The sequence below is a fragment of the Aythya marila genome, assembly GCF_965140915.1.
Source record: "Aythya marila genome assembly, chromosome: 2".
Lineage (NCBI taxonomy): Eukaryota > Metazoa > Chordata > Aves > Anseriformes > Anatidae > Aythya > Aythya marila.
In genome coordinates, this window is record NC_139043.1 from 28687691 (window position 1) to 28708649 (window position 20959).

A 20959-nucleotide genomic window follows, 5' to 3' on the forward strand; every position below is an offset into this window, starting at 1 on the left:
GAGTTATTTTATTTTCAGTACTGATGCTTGAAGGTGAAAAGTTGTGTAGTAAAGATTTCTCATTAGCCACTTTATACAAATAGATTATAGCTTTAATTCACTTAGCTTTTGAGTTTATCTGCAATTATTAACAAGGCTGTGTAGTAATGGCAGGAAACCATAGGTTTAATTGTGCTTCTGGAAATGAAAGGCATGGTCTTCTGTTTATCTTAGGGCCCAGATACACAACTTTTCTGTCTGGGTCTTTAAGAAAATACTTGTACATAATTAAAAGCATATTTGTTAGTTACTAGATTATTATATTGCAATATAGGAAATCACTCTGGTTTACTTCAGTCTTCTGCAAAAGCGTATGTGTAATTGTACTTAATACAACTTAATTCCGTGAATTAAAATTCTTTTCCTGGCAGTGGAGTGTAAAAAGCTAAGCGATACAATGGAGAAATGATGCATAGAGGTGCTGATTTCTAAACTGTCATAAAATTAGTGTGTTGCTGTGTTCTGTAGGTTTCTAAACTCCTCTGAAATGTGCTAGAACTAGTTCCTTAGAAGCAGTTCTTATCTGGCAAGAAGTTAGTATACAGCATCTCCAAGAGTTGTTACCACCTGGTCTAAAAATACATTAAAAGTGTTTTAATCAAGAAAACTGTGCTTCTATTTTTTTCCATATATCACTTAATTTTTTCCATAAAACTTTCCATAAACATAAAAAGACTACTTAAGTAGTCTTTTTGGATAAATGTGATGATTGATTTTTTTTTTTTTTTATTGTAACTTGAGAAAACCTGAATTTATCCCAGTAAATTGAGATTTCCTTTAAAAATTGAAAAGATTTTCACCATCACTAATATACTTCTGAATGTAATTTTCCTATTTTCCTTAGATTATTTAATGTAGTCTGTGATTCTGGACTTCTAATTATTTCAAGGACATTCTTATCCCTTTGGTCAAATTTACCAAGCGGGTTTGTTACGTGGAAGCTTCTTCTTTTTTTCTTAATGTAACCTCTACATTTGCACAGGCTGTTCTTGATTTTTTTTCTGCTTTTTAACCCAGCTGAAAAGGCTCACTAAAGCCATCAGTCCAAAAGATGTAAAACTACAGTTCTCAGTAGGTGTTAAAGGCAGAATAGTACAGGTGGTAAATGCTTTTATTTCAAAGTTCTGACATATCTTTGTTGTGAATTTTATGCTTCTGTTATATCTTAGATCACAAACTTAGCTTTTACATCTAATTAGCTAAGGCATATTTTGGAGTCTGAGGTTATAGCAGTCAAATTGATCTGTATTGATTGCATTCTTTTCATCATTTACATGCCTTCATGCATTCTTTTTCAGGATCAGTAGAGAGCATATCTAATGGACCCTTAAATTAAGTTTGAGTTCAGCAGGTTTTTCCCTCCTGCTGTTGTGAATGTATTTCTAATCTTTTGATTAAGCCATGAAGAAAAGTGATTTTTTTTTATACAGGGGGCATGTACTTTTCATATATTTGTATAGCATATAATGGGCACTTAAGCAAAAAGATGAAGTAAGAAAAAGGGTGTTGTGGGAAACTCCTTGAAACATTAGGCAGGTTGAAATATTTAAAGTGGTTAAAAATGTTGTTTCTTGATTTTTGTTTTACATTACATTATGTTATCATTACATCATACTGCATTTTGTTTGTCATTACATCATCACTGGTAATCATTTACTCATAATTACTAACTTAAGCATTTACAGGAAGTTTGACAACTAATCAGCTGTCATACGCTTTATTGCTACATATTCATTTAAACTTTGGTTAGTTTAGCATGAGTTTATGCCATATGCTTGGAGTTTCATACTATTTTTAGGATGCTAAATGATTCAGCTTCTGTGTGTGGTGCTATGTGGATTAGCTAATCGTTTTTTCTTTTTGTCCATGCTCATTGCTAAATAGAAATTTACAGTGCAAAAGTGGATTTTACAAAAGTGGATTTTGAAACTGTTGAAATAAATCCACTATTAAATGTTGGTAACAAAGTCATTAAAATATTTGTCACATTTAATGCTAATTTATTAAAGAAAGTGCACATTATAAGTATTAATCAGAGTATTTCTAAACATCAAAAGTAGGTGGTGATGATAGCAAAGTCATAGTAAGAATTTACCTGGTGAGTAACAGTGCCTCAGAATTTATAAGAAATAGGTTCCAAGTGCTTAACACTAAGAATTTCCCCCTGTTCAGAGGCCTGATAGTTTTCTGCAGGGTAACATCTTGAACATTTTAGAAATGATTTGTTTTTAAGATTAAGTGTAAGATTAAATACTAGAATATTCATCTGAATCTTGCATTATCGTAAGCCTTGTCATTCTCTCTGAGAGTGTGTGTGTTTTTATGCTCCCTTCCATTCTAGGTAGAGTGAGAGTATTTTCGTGGTAGAGAATAACCGAATAACCTGAACCAATACAAAGACAATACAGCTGCTAAAACAGAATACAAAAAAAAAAAAAAAAAAAAATCGGATTATGAAATACTGGCATTTTTATTAAGGAAATACTTGTCAACTACCAACAGAGACCAGTACTTCCTATTGAAATCACATCTTTGAAAAACGGTGATAACCTGAGGTAGCATATGAAATGCCAGGGACTGAGATTGACCAAAAAAAAAGGACTAATAATCATGTTAGTCTTGATGTTTTTTTATTGTTGTTCCTGAAGGCCAAATTATTTTGGTGGTACCGTTGTGGGGATTTGTTTTGGCCAGAGGACAAAATGAATCCTCTGGAGTCCCTGACCAACAGCCCTATAAACACTCATTCCGTATCTGGCCGTTCATTATACTCCTGAGACCACTTACTCAGTACTGAGCCAGACAGTTTTTTTCATCTGGAGTCATTAGATGATGGTATAAAATTAGTCTCTTAAATATAAGCACATGTGCAATACAATATTGTGTATTTCATATATAAAATTTTGGATTTTTTCACAGTAAAGGATGTTTGGGTAGTTGCAAATAGCAAATTTTCAGTAGCGTTATTCCCTGGCAAATATTCTTTGAAGCTCTTTGAAAAATTGTTTTTGGTGCGTACATACTGTCTTTTTATTTCCTCTTTTTTTCTCCTCTTCCAGTATACCAGTCAACACACGTTATTTGTTCAAATTTCCAGAGCATAGCTGTCATCTGAAAACTATGGTCCATGTTTCTCAAGTTCAGAGTGGTTTAATTCTTTGCTGAAATTTGATGAGGTGATTTATCACAGCATATGTCTACTAGAGATATTTTCTCCTAATTAGACTGATATCTAATAACTGAACAGTTTTCCCTTTCAAAGTGAGGGCAGAACTGTTTTCTTAAAGCATACTGAGTGCTGTTCCTCAAGCACAGAGAATTGAAATTTACCTTTTTCACATTAAACACTGGGTGCTGAAGATACTAATTTCTTCCAAATCCTCTGTCTGTTGGCCAGTTTTGACTATAAGAATGGCTGTCTTGTTCGGACTGAGTATTGTATTTTTGACTTCTGTATTGTCATCTTATAAGCCACTCTGAAAGTATGTAGCATAGGGCAGTTAAGGCAGTCTAATTGGCAGTCTGATTGTTCTATAATGTGATATTAGAACAAGACCTCACTTTTTCATAATATTTATAGTAATGTTATCTATTAAATGTTTAAAATACTTTCATATGTTTTGTCTGCTTTTCTGTCTAATATAGCAAAGATTTTTTTTGCTTCAGTATTAAAACAAGGTTTGTATAAAGCTTACCAGTGTGTTGGATTTGAGGTCTGTTTGTGAGATCTTCAACTTTGTGACATTTATAAAGGGATGGTGTTCAATTTTCTTCAGTTTTCTCATCATTTCACAAATTGCTATGTGCCAGACCTGTCATTAGGTAAAGCACATTAGATTCTTTGATGTATATAAAGCTGTAGCACAAAGAAACATCGTAATGTCATTGTTTGCACTAATTCTTTTGGAGAAGTAACAGGGTTCTCTCTCTTCTGGTTTCATTTCTACATCACCTAAATAATAAATTAATAAATCCAAATCGTCCCTCTCCTTTTTGTATTATCAGTGTAGGTCTTTATAAATTCCTAAATTTCTGGGTTAAAATATATTTTTGTGCAACTGTTTTATAAAACTTCTTAAGTAGAAAACACTCTTTGGTCTTTGAGTGCCTACCAAAGAAAAGCCCCATTTTAGGTTCACACATTTCTTGAAGCTGCCCCTGCTCAAAAATAAATTCACTACTGGTTATTTAGACAATGAAGAAACATTTGCATCATGCAGGTACACAAAAAGTGGTGTTTCAGTGTTAGTCTGGACCATTAATCATTTATGAAAATTTAATAATGTGTGCTCCTGTTCATTTGCTTCTCCTGTCTTTTGCTAGTGAGTTCGGAAGATCCATTTACTGTGAGATGGGGAGGTGTTTCTTGTACCACAGGTCTTTATACTAAGTAGTAGGCAGGTGTCAGATTGAAAATGTGATGACAAAAACATGCTGCTACTTATCTTCTGCAGTTTATTGTTAGTGCTTGATCAAAGGCCTTTTCTACAATTAAAAAGTTTTTAATCATTACTGAGACTTCTTCATGGATCAAATGTTTCCACTAATTTTTAGCAGACACATCATCGGTTATCAGACATGGATCTTTACCTGCTTCTGGTAGTTGTTAGGCCTCTTTTCCACTGATTTTTTTCTTCAGAAAGGGTTCATGTTAGAGAAACCAAGTTTGAGTGTGAGTCTCAGAATGCTTTGTGGTGTAAAAAGTAACATTCATTATCTGAATTGTGTAGCACAGAGTTATGATTGTTATGATTGTTGCAATAGTACCATGGTAGCATTATCCTTCTTGATGAAGGGATTTATTTTTTTGTATGACAAATACACAACTAGATAGATGGATAGGTCTGAAGATTTCGGTAATACCATTTCTCATTGAACCAAAGAGGTGTTGCAGTGCTTTCGTTTCAATCTGGTTTTTGTTCTTGTCTTTCAAAAGTAGAAGACTTCTTTCTTTAGTTATTTTCAAATAAATGGAAGCAAGAAAGAAGCATTATGATCAACATGAAAGCTCCCTCAACAATGATCATCTAAGTAAAGTCTAGGGTCGTGCTTCTGTTGAGTAGACTTTTCTTGTTGAAAATGTTTCTTTTGGCTGTCAGGTCTATTTTATCATGTTTACTTGATATCCAGTAATGCAAAGAATTTTACCTTTTTCATGCTTCTTTTTGTGTGTTTGTTTTTTAACCTACATCTGAAACATAGGAAAATGCACAAGAGCATGACTTAATAGCAAGAAATTGGTAATATGTCCAAAACATCATATTCAGTTATGGTCTCCCATTTTACGCAAGGGGCAAATCTATTTTAACATTTTAATCTGTATCAGGAGTGTGTGTTTGGAGTAAATCCTTTTCACACTTGCTGCTTTTTGGTTCACGTTGTGGATCATGGAGCATGGTAACAGCATTCCTTTCAGATGAGTCCAGAAGATCACATTCAATTATTGATTTCTCCGAAGCTGGATTATGCAAATCCAGAGTAAAAGCAAACCAAAATTTGCGTACAGAAATTGAATCTTCAGCACTGTTTTTCCTATTAATTTACTGGTGCTGCATGGCAATGCTTTCTGATTAAGATGTAGTTGTAGATTGTCTGAACAGATGGAAAAATGACCTGTTGTGATAGGTTTCTCTATTCATTGCCTGTCCCTGAAGAGATGAACTAAAATGAACATGACTTCAGCACTGCCAGAGAAGGAATAGAAGTCCTGTGTCTGCTCTCTATAAATATATTGGAATTAAACAGCAGAATGGGAAAAAGGGTACTTTAAATTCAAGAACCATGTTGAAATAAACCATAATAGGAGCTGAAAGTTAGGAGATTGTTTCCAAGTCAGAGGAGTGTATTTCTGTAATAGGTTTTCTGTGGGTCCCATGGGAGCTAACAACCAAACAACTCTATAGCTGAAGCTTGACTGCTCTATAAAGGGTTGATAAGATGTGGTTGCCTGTGATAGTAGAGACTATTCCAGTAAATCAAGAGGTTCCTTGTAAATTCATGTTTGTAGCTTTTTTTTTTTTTTTTTTTTAACCTCATCTTCGGTATATTTGTAAGGTTTTATTCTCTGTGTTTACTCCCCTGTCCCCCAATGTATTGTGGTTTTGCAGCTTTGTTTTTTGTAGATATTACTATTTTCTGAATTTGATTGCTGTGACAGTTACATGACCTGTTTGCAGAGCAAGCTTGGGCATAGAAATAGAATTTCAGAAACTTGCAGGCAGCATCTTTTCTCCTGGATGAAGTGTTTCTCTTCCTTTCTAACATAAAAATTACAATAATTTATTTATTTATGTTTAAATGGTGCCCTAGTGAAACTGAAGTACTTTACAGGTCTCCATAGCTTTCTGTAAAATTGCCTGAGTTTATGTAGGGGAAAAATGCATCTTTCTCTTTCACTAGCCCAGAACTAAAGAGTGGGAATCCTAGGTGCAGGGTGGCACATCCAAGAGATGGCGTTCCCAACTCCAAACATTTTTTGTAAGTTCATGCCACTGTTTTTTGTCTTACAAAAACTTCAGTTTTATGCAGCACTTTAATTGTAGAATGCTTATTTTTAATTTTTATGTATAGTGCAAGTTTTTACCATAATAATAGAAAGGAAGAAACTTCGTCCAAATTGCTCATCACAGTATTCTGGGAACACGTTTGCAGCTATTTTTTACACCTGCATAAGCATATCATAATAAATACTTCGTCTCCTTTCCACTGGAGAAGTTAATGATGTGACCAATGCTGCAGTGTTATGAAGGGCAAAGGTCTGTGACACTTAAGCAGAAACACTTCTTGGAGTTTTGACTTGGACTACTTAAAGGCAATGGGACATATGCAGCTGAACAAAACTACAAGAAGTAACCTTTAGCTAAGTAAAAAAAAAAAAAAAATAATAATTGAGGGAATGCTGTTATCTCTAAAGTTTTCTTCTCCCCTTAGATCACTAGAGAGCTTTTTTCTATAAACTTAGAGTAATAGAAGGTAATACTACTTAGGTTTGTGAGCTTCTGTTTAGTTGTTTAAGTTTGTCTATTTGTGTATGTTTATCCACACAAATTTCTGTAAATATATAACTCAAAGTAGCGTTTTGGAAAAGTTATTCTACTTTATAATTTATTATTGGTTTTATTTTTACTAGCTTTTTCTCAGTATTTTTACTGGACTTATTATTAGCATACCAAAGAGGCCTAGAAATGTTAACAGCACGGTGTGTGTAGAGAACAGAGGTCTGTAGAGAGGAAGAAGAATATTAATTGCATGTTATATTCTTGAATGCTGGCCTACTGTTTGCAAAGCATAAAAGCTGTATAAACTGACTTCCTTGTGTTCTGGCTACTGATGAAGTCTCCATACAGTGTTATCTTCCCTGCAGTCTGCCTTGTAGTACTTCTGCTTTTCTAGATCAGCAAATACCACCAGCACTGCTCTGTGTCCTATTTGCAGTGGGCTCAAGTGCTTTAGAGATAAGAAGTGATTAATCTTTATAACATTATAACACACCAACAATTATCTTACTTTTACATATGGAGAAATTAAAGCAGAAAGGTGTTGACTTAGCCAAGGTCACACTGATAACAGTTACTCAATCTGGAATTGGATCCCCCTGTATTTTTGTTGTCAGCCACCGGATTGTCTAGTGGGCTCTGAAAACTGCCATTATCTGCAGGTAGAGCCAGAGGAGATCTGAGACTATACTGCTTGGATGAATTTGGAAAAATTAGAAAAACTGGAAAAGCATGGAAAGCTCTGTGGTTGTGTTTTTTTTGTTTTGTTTTTAATAAAGAATAACAACAACAACCAAACAAAAAACACAGCATAAATTTTGTTTCCTATTGGAATAGGCAATATAACCATTATTTCACTTCTTAAAATACCAACAGAAACAAAAGAACTTATGGAATCATACATCAGAACAAGCCTTTGTTAGAAACAGGATTAAAAGATGTTTTCTGTTGTATTTGTGGTTCTCTTCTCTTGAGTTGAAGAGGAGTTGGAATTTGGATTAAGGGCAATATATGTCTGCTCAGCGATGCCTTTTCAAAAATAAAACCATGACTATTAGGTTTTTAAAATCAAATGAGTTAATATTATATTAGCCCTTACTGAAGCTCATAGGAGCAAAAGTGTTTCTGGTGAACATTATATATATAATATACATATGTACATATATACATATATACATATAATATACATATACATACATATATTTTATATGTAAACATATAAAAATATTTATACATATTTATATGTAAACATATAAAAAAGAAATCAGCTCATACACAAAGCACATGACTGTGCTTTTGGTTAGATCTGGGAGGCACACACTGTCTTGTCTCAAGGATGTATTAACTACAAATAACCAAATATATATATTTTATGTCTCCTTCCAAAGCGAATTTGCAACTTCATTTAGGTAATGGTTAATGTATGTGTCTGTTTTAATGCCAATTAATAGCAGAATATGCATTTTTATTTTTTAGTTGATATTATAAAAAAGAACATTTAAAAAACATGAAAATAGTGATGAATTGGAATTTGTTCGAAAGGATTTATAGTTTGCTGAACTGAAAATTTTATGTGAGGAAAAAATGCAGTCTTTATCAGTGGGTATCATTTTTAAGCTTTTATATTTGAAGTTTTTAGTTAACATCTGCATTTATGACTTTGCACAAGATGAGTATTTTCTGCAAATGAGAACACAACTTGATGATTTCCCATCTTGTTAATTGTATCATGGACGTTGTTAGTAGCCTTTCCTTAGAGTCTGTATACTTTGGAAGCTTGATTGCGATTTGTGCTTTTTCAGAAACTCAACAGGCATTTTTTTCAACTAAATGTTCAATGATTGGTAATATACACCTACAAGTTCTACATCTTTGTCTCAGCTATTTTTTTGTTTCAAAACCGTCTCCCTTAGGAAATAGATTTTAAAATTGATTTTCATAATAGACATTTCTTCCAAATCCCTGCTACTAAAGACCGCTCTCATCAGAGTGAATTCAGTAGTGTGTCATTGTAAAGATTAAACTGCAGCAGCAGTTTCAATAATGAATAGATTACAGATCAGTGGACACCATTAAAAAAAAAAAAAAAAAAGGGGATGTGGTAGGATATGAATAGTGAAATAGGAAGCATCTTTCTTGAAGATTAAATCCTGCTTTCAAAATCTTGGTTTTCAAAGTTTAAATACTGTCAGCAAAAAAAAACAACCCACAGCAACAGAAAAAGTCTTGCTGTTTTCCTGCGTAGTTGTTTAATCATTTCGGAGATTCCTTTAGATACTGTTGTGTTTACTGACTTTAATTGATTTATTTCCAACCCAAACGCTTTTTTTTGCTGCTTCAGAAACATTTCTTTTTGTGCTTTTGTGACTGCAGTTTTAAATAGGAAATCTTTCACTTTGCAGGCAGTGCTCAGAGTGTGACCAGGCAGGTAGCAGTGACATGGAAGCTGATATTGCTATGGAAACCTTACCAGATGGGACCAAAAGATCACGGAGACAGATTAAGGAGCCAGTGAAATTTGTTCCTCAGGATGTGCCACCAGAACCGAAGAAAATTCCAATCAGAAACACGGTAAATGATGGTTGAGTTGTTGTTACGCAGTTTGTATTCATAGTGGTTTTGTTTAAAATGACTTAATTTTGGACATTTTGAATTGTTTAGTGTTTTATTACTTGTATTACATATGCAATTTTGCTAAAGTAAATAATAATCTGGGATACATAGTTCTGTACGGAAGAGCTGTGCAAGCTTTTCCTTTCACCTAGGTCACTAAGTCCTCTGTTAATGGCAGGAAAAAAATGAAAGTTCACTTTGTAATTAAACTAATAATTTACAGCTATTCTTCACCATAATGGCATGGGGACATTGTTCTGGTACATTCAGATTTAAATATATTGAATTGCCAATTGCAATTCTAAGGTGACAATTTATTTCCTTATGTACAAACAACCTACTGAATGACCGCACGTTTTGTGAGTCTTGTTATTTCAGGATATAGGAGTTATTTCAGGATTTCAGATATAACACCCTTCTGTTTTACCTCCTAGTTTTACTAGTTGTATATTTTTCCAATTTTTCTCGTGGTGTGGGGTTTTTGCCCTCTTCTTTTTTCTTTTTTTTTGGGTAGTGGTGGTGGTTTTTTTAGAAGAGCTCTTGCTTCTTGTACTAACTATTTATTTATTTATTTATTAATTGAGAGTAAAATTTTGTATTAATCTGTGTTTCATTGTTTTTCTGATGCAATAATGCTTAAAAACTTTGTTCTCTTACTCACAAAACAAGATTTTTCATGTGTTCATGTATTTCACCTACAAAATATACATGAATGTATCAATGGATGTTTCAGTACAATTTAGGAAATGAAAAATGTTCCCATGACCCTTTGATCATTTGTAGTAATTATATGTAAACTGTGGTTTGTCTTCCAAAATACTACCCAGTATTAGAAAATGCCTAAACCCACTCATGTTAGGGTTAGACATAGTTCATCTCTCATGTAGTTAATTAGATGGGTGAGAACTACATTTTCCCCTGAAGCCTTTTTCAACTTCTTACGCTTGTACTAGCAGATAGACCATACTTGCCTCTTCTGCATATACACTGATGGAATTAAACAGGTATTTTCCTTAAATGTTTAGTTTAAATAAATTTCAATATATTTGCAGTATTTGGGCTGCAGTGCTGATTTATGTCAGCTTCCTTGTCCTGGTTTGTAACTGAAAAGAGCTTTAAGAATGGTTCAAGCCAAAACAATTAGTTTAGCTCAAAACATTAGGAGCGTGAGTAATTCAAAATTAATTTTTGTGAATAACTGAGAGCCTATAGGAGAGAAACTCCCGCTTTCACCTTTTTTTCTCATTGAGGGGAAGCACAGGTTCCTAAAGCTGTCTGGGTAGGTTAAACTGACTGTGGATACGTCATTGTTCATGCAGAAAAGAGACTTACCTGGTGTTACTGTTTAACTCTCTTCATCTCTTTTTTTTTTTTTTTCCTTCTTTCTCTTTCCCCTTTCTACATCTACACCTTTCTACAGCTAGTATACAGCTAGTAGGGGATAGGGATCCATGATTATGGGAAATAGAACCAAAAGCATTGAAGAAAAGACATAGTAAGAATAAATAGGCGATGTAAGGCATAGTACAGAAATCCATAGGAAGGCAAGGTTTATTTCTTATGCTGCTCCTGCGATACCTGCCAGTTTTCTTTTGCGCTAAATGGAGAGAAGGCTGTCTGGTTGTTCTGAAGCAATCCACTCACTGCTACACTGTGTTGTGTCATAGCTGCTGCACTGGTGAGCTGGCATCTCCCCTGGTAGAGCACCTATCTACACATACGGTGGTATGTCTCACGTAGAGATTAAATTTACTTTCAGTGGACTGATACGTTGGCAAATGCAGCATTACACAGTGGAAGATTTATGGCTACTAGTCTAATAAAGACTTTGTTCTTCTGCTTGAATTTTTAGGATGTCTTTCAAGTTCTCTTCAGGTCTTGGCTTTTCTACAAAACCAAATTTGCAAGAGAATGTCTGTGGTGTCCTGTTAGCAGGTTATAAAGTTATCTCTGATAACCTCTTTATCTCGGATCATTTAGCTTTCCTATAGCACTGACTATGATTGGTGGTGGTTCTTTTTTTTCTCCACTCCCCTCTGTCTTCAGCTTAACTATGGAAGAGGAGGTTCACACCTGTGACACCATGCTGGTTTCTTTTTCTAAACTAGGCTTTATTACCTCTTGGTTTTGGTACACCTAGGTTGTATAACAAAACGAAAAGTACCAACCTCTGAAGACTTGTTAGACACTTGGTAGCTGTGTGGGATTCCTTAACACCTTATTTGTTCTGAACAAATGAAAGACTTTTTATAATTCATTAGCTCTGGGGCTGACTGTGTGTTTGAGGGGAAAAAAAAGCCTGACCTTCAGACAACTTGTCATATAAAGTTTAGTTGTATCCAGTTATGGAAAAAACATCTCAGTGGTGCATTTCAATAGTGATGATCAATTTGGTCTGTCCTTTCTGCACTCACTGTGCAGATAATTCAAAATAATTTAAAATAAGGAAGAAAAAAACAAATCATTTAAAAACAGTTACTTCAGTGCTCTCCTAACTATGTGCTTTGGGCCTGTGAACATGTTTTATTCAATTCAGTCTTGTTTTGCAAGAAATTGGCAAACCCACTTACCTAACAGCGTAATCAGCCTTGCTTACAGTTACAATCAACAAGTGCAATTATAAGACTGTTGAATTGTGTATTTGTTGCTCTTAAGTAAATTTCCATTTGTTTTGCATAGATTTATCTTCAGTTACAGATACAAATGCAACTGAGAATTATTTTTTTTTTTTTCCCATGTACCTAAGAGAACAGAATGCATTTTACTTGTTTGGATCTCACTGTAGTGGTTCATCGTAGTTAACTCTGTCTTTGTAGACAGAAACTGTGGGTAAGCCGTTAACTTGATAAAGTTGGATTAGGTGTTACTGATGACAACAATAGCTGGTATGTAAGAATTTTACATAATTAATACAAATGCAAATGGTTAACTAAGCCTGTATGCTATCTGTGCGGAAACACTATGTTAACTTCTACTTTCAGAATTAATAGTTTGCTATTAGTTTGTCTTGCAGCTCATATTTGTTAACATTGATTTCAAACATGATACAAGATACACTTTTTCATGTAATTTTTTTTACCTTATTCATAGTGTTTTTTCCCTCCTTTCCATCAGACTGTGAAGATACCATTTTAAAAATATTAATAATTATACCTTTATTTCTCATCCAATCTAATTATGACTGTGTACTTGAATCCTGCAAAGATATTTTCTCTATTTTTGTAATTCATCAAAGCTCCTGCATTCAGTCATGTTGTGGATTTTCTTTTCCAGCGGTAAATTATTTTTAAGAGAAAAGCAGAAATGTGTTTTTCCACTTTTTTTCTACCTACTAGTTTCATTTTCTTTTGTGTTATTGTAAACATTTTAATAAGCTATCTAGTTTTAACTTCTGTAACTCAAACAACTTCTTTTCCTTCATTTTTGTTTGTGAACTTAGCAGTGTTTTTTTTCAGGGCTTGCTCATTTTAAATCTCTTAATTACCGAGTCTTACATCTGCTTCAAGATACTTTTTGCAGAGTTTTAGAATGGATTGCTGTGCGTTGTTTTGAATTAGATTCCTTTTCTTCATATCTTCAGTCTGCTTGTGCATAAACTTGGCTTATAACTTATTGCTGGGTTGGGAAGAGCTGTGAGTAAAACTCCTTTTCGAACCAACTGAGGGGGAAGTAGAGACTCCAATGAAAATTCAGGTTTTCTGCTAGGACTACATTGTTCAAATCTTGATTCAGGCTAATGTGAACAGTCATACCTGAACAGTGATGGCCAGAAACCAGTGGCAATTGGAGAGTGTACAGCTTCTAAGTGATATTGGAGACTAAATTTCCCCGTAGAATTTGGAAGTGAGAGAGAAGTATGACTGAAGCAAGCTATTCAGAGTGAGGACTGTGCTTCTCCCTTGTACAGGTCTCTATGTCAGGGCAGTATTTTGTGCCAAAATGCTGTATATGTTTTTTAAAACAACCCCATGAATGCTCTCTAATATTTTACTTTCTTAGCTTTCAAATGTTTTGGGGTATTTATGTCAAAGGATATTTATATCAAGAAGAGAAACAGTTTCAACAAAAACAAGGCAACAGTGAGAAAGTCTTTCTCAGAAAGTCATCAAGCCTTGGAAAGTGTTGCCCAGGGAGGTGGTGGAGTCACTGTCCCTGGGGGTGTTTAAGGAAAGGTTGGACATGGTATTTAGGGACGTGGTTTAGTGGGTGACATTGGTAGTAGGGGGATGGTTGGACCAGATCATCTTGGAGGGCTTTTCCAACCTTAGTGATTCTGTGATTCTATCAAAATGCAGCTATTTGGACTGCATTGTTTTGGAGAGGGTGCCTAGCATATAGTATGTGAAAGCACAACTGAAGTTTACAAGAACATGTTTCTGACTTTAACCTTGCTAAAAAGATTGTTTAAGATTATGCCTAAATGCACAAAGTTAAATGTTTCAGAATTCTACTCGGAATCAAAGTCTAAACGAATGATGAATGTAAATAGATTAGATGTTAGGTCTTTAATTTATTGTATAAGAGCTGTATTTGTGGACAGAATTGAATGCATTGTTTATGCTTATGCAATTCAAGCCATATTTAGTAACCTTGGTAATCTTTTGAATGACTTTCTGGATTTCAGTGTATAACTTCTCACACTAGCTGTGTTTAAAATCTATAGTCTTTGTAATTTCAATTTCATACTTGTGTAAGCTTCACAAATCATTATTGCTGGTGCTAGTTAATTTCAGAGAAGCAATATCTAATTTGCATAAATCAGTAGCTGTCTAAATGCTTTTTAAAAATACTGGTTAAAAGTCTGAAGACATGTTTTAACATTAGCTCTCAGAACCTACCATTTCTCCCTTTACTTCAAAGGTTCATGAAGTATGCTTTACCTACTTTATATAGTGTCCTCCGGTGGTGTGAAGGAGTTTCTGTAAGAAAGGTCGCAAGCATATGTCTTCTAAAGTGAGATTGTGTGGCTGGGGCAGCTGGATGCTGTGAGGTGATAGGGGATGATTTTTCTTGTAATTCTGGGGTACTCTTACTTCATATAGTTGTGTGTGTGTGTAAAATTCCATCTTCGGTTCCTTTTTATTGGAAAGGAAATGTCTGCCCATTGTTATAAGAGGGAAGAGGTCTTTTTTTTCTTTTTCTTTTTTTTTTCCTTTTTTTTTTTTTTTTAAAAAAAAAAAAGGGATTTTGGGCACCAAATAGTTGAGGGATTTAAATAAAACCTTCTTCTGATACCAAACTTATTTTCGTAAAAACTGAAAATCTGATTTTTTTTTTTTCCTATAATGATATTGTATAAAATCCAGACCAACAGACAGTGATTTTTCTGTTAAGCAGAAAAAGAAGTCTGTGTTTGTGGGGAAAAAAGTAGTTTATTTGCCAACAGTGTGCTGTTTGTTCTTTAGAACATGGAAGAAAACAAATCTGTGCCTGACGGGCTATGGTCTAAGTAGATTAGTTTAAAGAAGAAAAAAGAACACTGACAAAGCACCTACTAACTGTATTCAGCAAAGGGAATTGTTGTGTATTTTGCTTTTGTTTTACAAATAAATACTATTATTTAAAATAAATTAATATTTCTTCCTTTTGTTTGAAATAGAAAAAGGAAGTGATTATTTTCTTTTTCTTACCATGTATATTAAAAGATAAAGAGGATTGTTATCTTCTATTTAATTGAAGTATTTCCATGCAAGTGGTTTCCAAACACCTATTGTGTAACTTAATTATGTGATGTCATAGATACAGGTTTTGAATAAGGGATGGCTACTGAAGGAAAACCAGAAAATCAGTTCCAGTTTGATTGTTCAGGGCTCCACGACAGCAAATAATTTTAAAACATTTATCTATATTTATCAGTCATCATATTAATTAACATTGTCAGTGATTGGTCAACTTATTTAAATTTGATTAGAATTCTAAATGAGCGCCTGTAAGACCTTTTAAAACAACTCTGATAACATTATTTTTGACATATTCAACTTAAAAAATAAAATTGCTGTCAGCTGAACATTAGCAGTCTAGAAAAATAATCAGGACTTCCTCAGCTTCCTGAAACTTAAAGTATTTATAATAAAAAATGTTGTAAATTACCCTTTTTCCCCTCAATGCTAAATGTAAAAGTTCAGGTGAATCTATACCAGCGCATAGAAACTATGTCTATTAGCCTGCCAAATACATGGATACTTGACTGTTACTTCGATAGTATTGGGCTATTTATTTGAGTTTGAGGTCACATTTAGAAAGGAAGAAACTAAGATAAATGCAGCTCTTCCACAATGCTTGAAGTGAATTTGAAATAGTCAGAGTTGGGGTGGGGGAAGAATTGGTGGTGAGTTTTTTGTTTTTATTTTATATTTTTAAGAAAACACAACAAAAAAATCCACAGGTCACTTCTTTTTATTATAGCAAAGACTTGAAGAAATGAATGTATTCCCAATGACGTTTTAATGATATAAACATTGATAATCTCTGTAAGTAAAGATAAGTAGCATTCTATCAATTTTGCAGATAAGTGCATTTAAGTTCATTTTCCCAGAAGAGCATCACTTATTTTAGCAACATCTGCAAATTTGCTTTTTTTTGGCATGATTTTTTGTCCTCCCCCCTCTCCTTAAGTTCTTCAAATAAAAAGGGATATAAATCAATCTCAAATTCTGTGTTTATATTTAATTCTTAGAAACCATAGTTTTGAAGTTAATTACTAGTTTCACATTGATAGTGTAGCTTGACAGCATAAAGTAAGGAATGTTGCAAAATTTTTGCTTTCCCACAAGAATGAAAATTGGAGAAAAAAAAAAAGGGGGTGGAGGGTATAAGTCTCTGTAATTAATCTTCATGGTCGACTTGTTTCTCTTTTTAATCATATTTTGATTTACTGCCATTTCTTTTTGTCTGGCAGCTCCCTTTTTGCTACTGCCAGCTTTCTGGAAAATTAAATAATTATTCCAGAGATATATTTTGATGAGTACTGAAATGTACCATTTAAGGTATTCACTTTGATCTGTGTTGAGCGAGTGTGCCATCTGGTGTCTACATCAGCTGTCCGTACCTTTATTTAAAATAATTTCATGCCTGTGTGATGCCATCAATAGATTTATTTTTTTTCCTTTAAACAAGACAAATAAATGGATTTTTCTGTAACTGTCTGATTGTAACTTTTCCATTGGCAAAGGATATTTTTAACATTGAACTCTTCAAGAAGATTGGGTGACTTTATGGATTAAAAATTATCTTGGCAAACATGGTCATGATTTGTGTTTAGCAGGAGAGACATGACATAGCTGTGCAGTTCCAACCTGATTTTTCCTCAGGCTTTTGAAAACCTTTAGTTTGATTTATTCACATTCTTGATAGTTAACACTGTAATTTCATCAAGATACTTCTTTTGGGAAGTATTGGAAGTTTTCCCAGTTCTTTGTTCTGAAAACCTAGTCACGGAGTTTATAAAACTCAGCACTGTTTTCTAATCGGTGTAGTGCAGTGTATTTGATACAGTGCTACTACTCATTGAAGCATCATCAATGATCAGTGATACATCCAAATATACTATGCTTACTAACAGCCCTGTAGATATATTTCAGTAAGTTTGTTTTAAGTAATCTTTGGAGGCTTGTATATATGATTTCCAAATAAAAACCTCGAATATAAAGAGACCCAGTATTACCATGCTTTTTTATTAGCCAATATAGAGTTTATAGAGTGTTATTAGTCAATGTAGAGTTCAAAATGTTTTGTTTTAGTGTTCTACTCAGTTTATGTTACATATCAGTAATCTTCTGTTTTATGGTAATGAAGTGACTCCTTGCCATGGACTTTTCTTTTGGAATGATTCCATAGCATTCTAATATTTATCTCCTTGTGTAGAGGAAGAAGTGGTGGTATAAATTTTTGTCCTCCATGTGCATTTCAGTGAATTTCAATATTTAACAAGAGGATGTGTTTGTGATCTTTGGGGATTGCCTCCCCCCTTTTGGACAGTTCTGATTACTGTTGGTTTTCCTTCTCTTCGAGGGAGAGCTGACAAAGCAGACCTGCTCCAGGAGAACATTTTCCCTTCTGCTGCTGGTCTTGGATAAGCTGGCTTAAAGCATGCCTCTTACAAAGGAATGAGGGATAATGATGCAGTTTGCTGACAGCCATGGTGGTTTTGGGTCATGTGTGCACCACAGAATAGAATCCTAGAATCCTGAATCCAGAATAGAAACCTGCATCCTAGAACCTTATGAATGTCTTTCATCTGTTTCATGTATTGAATTTATTTTTCTGAGAATATTCAAAATTGTGCAGTCAATGCATTACTTAATCTTCTTGTTTTATATGTTCTGTGTCATTGTCACTTTGCTACTGAGTTGCTTATAAACTAAGGGCCTTATCTGAATGTGAAATTTAGCCATTCATTTCTAGCTTTTGCAAGTCCTGAATGGAGATGCCCAGTTAAGTGTTCCCTGAAACTTTGTGTTCTTTTGGCGTGAAAATCTGATCCTGTTGTTGATCACATTTTCCCATAACATTTATAATTCTATTATGGACATTTTTTTTAAACTGTCTGATTTTATGTTTTCAGTACAATACTTTCTTCCATGGATTGAAATCATGTTATTCCTGCTCCTCTACTGATTTCTTGTCCAATGTAATACCTTCCAAACATGTCCCCCTAGTTCTGAATCACTCACACAGCTGATCCACATCATGTTGGATCATTCCTTCCTTCATCATTCATTTAATATGGCAGTATTCTGTTTTTATATGTATAGCCATTTATGTCCTTTTCTGAATTTCCTAAGCTGATGTGTGAGTTCCAAACCACAACAGTAGGCTGCTGCATACAACAGATGGATGTGTTTGTGACACAAAACACGGTGGCTGAACAAAACCCATTTTGTATCCTTCTTTCCTTTGCCTATGGTGCTATATGCCCTAGTTCTCCTAATTTCATCCTTTTTTTAGAGGCACTCCCTAACATTCTGCATCTGTGTTTTATTACTTATATTATTAAGATCCTATATATTTTTCTGCATGTTTTAATAACTGTCAGTTTAGATAATTACAGATTAGATCAGAGGGGGGCAAATAAATGTTGTTTGTTTTACTTTTCTTTCTTTTCTAGCGTGATAGCTATTTGTATGTGGCGTCAATCACTGTTTCCTTGTAGGTAGTCTTATAATGTTTTGTGTGAATTTTTAAGAAATTAGAGAGGCAAGAGGCAATTGTTCTTTTTTGTCTCCCCCAAATTTAGAATGCAAAATCAGAAATTAATGAAATAACTCAGAAGAGTGGTCTGTGCCTTGCTGTGAGATGTTTCTCAGACTTCTGTATATGACAGGCTTTGAAGTAAAAGACTAAAAGAGATGTTGTTGATGTTTGAGCTTCATCTCCCCCAGACTGTTGTTTCTGAGGGAGAGTGTTAAGACTGCTGTGAAGGCTAAATACTGGTAAAGAAGGATAAAAGAAGGATAGCTTGCTTTCCACTAGATGATTCCATTGAACCAAATAGCTCAGCCTCTTTACCTGAGAAACATCATTTGATTGGAATTTAAGATTTTAATTAGAAGTTGTTTTGCTGAGGTAAAATTGTTTGGTTGTTTGGGTTTTTGCGTTCTCAAAGTCTTACACTAAAAATGACTAACAGGAAGAATTTCATCTCTTTTTAACTTATTTAAAATTTTTTCATCTGACTTTTTCCTACTTGGAAAAAAAAACAAAAACAACTGATTTTTATGCTTGCATCATAATTCCTTGATCCTTGCTCAGAATATTCTGGGGTGTATTGCTAATGAAATGAGACACTTTATTTCTCTTTCATTTTTGTTCAACGTATATTCTTTGTGACACAGTAACTAGATCATTTGACTGTTCCTGAATTTCAAAAGAAAACAGATTTTTGGTTTTCTAAGGAAATTAAGTTAAACGGTTACCTGCCTTTGTAATAATTTTGCCTGTAGGAACATGTTGCCAGTTAAGGCAAGATTTGATAAGAGAGGTGTTTGTGCCTAAGGCAATGAAGTTAACGGATGTTCCTGAGATAGATCAGTACTATCCCATAGTAAGGAAGAGGTTTTAGTTAAGAGCTTGGTTATCCTTTCATTTGGTCTCTCTCCATTCAGAATGTGTGTAGGGTAGGACTTGTAGTGCGTCTTTACCTTCCCTTGGCAATGTAGGGAGAAGCTGGGGCTATTGTGGGAGACATGGTGTGGATGTGGTAAGAAAGAAGTTAAGGAATCCCTAGGGAAGGGGGAGGTAGAGGAACAACATGTCATAGCGTTAGAAGTCAGATTTGACTAGTTTGACAGCTTTATTATTATTATCATTATATTTATTTAAGGGTCCTAGAAGTGAAAGGAAAGAGGTCTTCCTTCTGTGTCACAATTAAGTTTTTGGAATAAGGTTGTCTGATTTCCAAGGTGGTTAAGGTAACATAGGATTAGTGCCTAGTTAGTGCTTTAGCTGTAGGCATTTAACTTGGGTGCCAACAGAAATCTTAAGCTGCTTGTGTAGTATGAGAATGGAGGTGCCTGGGTGGTGATTTCGTTGATGCGGTGAGATCTAAAGCTCAGTGGCTGGAATCTCCCTGTAAATAGCAGGGAAGTGTCAAGTGTACATAGCATCTCTCCTGTTCAGGTCCATTGTTAGTGAATTCCAGAACTTTTCAAGAACAGAAACTAGGCTGAGAGGGACAACTAGTGACAGCTAATCAGCTGTCATGAAATGCCAACAAATATGCCACCATTTGAAATAAGTTTTTAAACAAACCATATAAGTCTATGTATAGGAATTTAAATTGTTACATTGTTTAAATTATTGCATTGTTTTTATTGCATATTTTGAACCAGAATTTATCAGTCAGTACTTTTTGATTCCTGTCCAAAAGTGTTGTTTTGTGGCAGTTGCCACGTATGAGTCACTTCATTCTAATACAATCAAGCTGTCTTTTTTTCTGGACTGAGTTGTGTGTTCCCAAAGGTAGGTAGGTATGCTAGAGGGTATCTATCCTTTGCGGTGAAACAAAAACACTGCTAGGATAGCATTGGCAGTGGTGAGGATTTTGCTTGGGTACTAATAACATTGACTTTTTGCTTTTCTGGCCTATTTTTTCACCTCTTTGGAACTGGAGGGACGAATTTCACAAACATAGTCTACTCCATTTTAAGATATAGAGAAGTCCTAAATTGAAGGAATCTGTAGAGTATTAAGCTATCTGGTGTTTTGATTTAAAAAAAAATAAATCACTGCATTTGTAGGCACCTTATAGTGGCTTAACATTTCTGTCTCCAAATAAATTCTGAATATGAGCAAGTTTATCATAGCTGTAATAT

At 34.3% G+C, this 20959-nt stretch overlaps 1 protein-coding gene across 7 annotated transcripts in view; it reads left to right on the forward strand.

Moving 5' to 3' along the window:
* PHF14 (PHD finger protein 14) overlaps positions 1 to 20959 on the forward strand; it is a 164548-nt gene that overhangs the window by 42766 nt on the left and 100823 nt on the right. For all 7 annotated transcript variants that reach the window (XM_082752177.1, XM_082752176.1, XM_082752178.1 and 4 more), the window contains exon 14: positions 9437 to 9605. In XM_082752177.1, coding sequence (XP_082608303.1) covers positions 9437 to 9605 — 169 coding nt within the window. The remainder of the gene's footprint in view (positions 1 to 9436; positions 9606 to 20959) is intronic.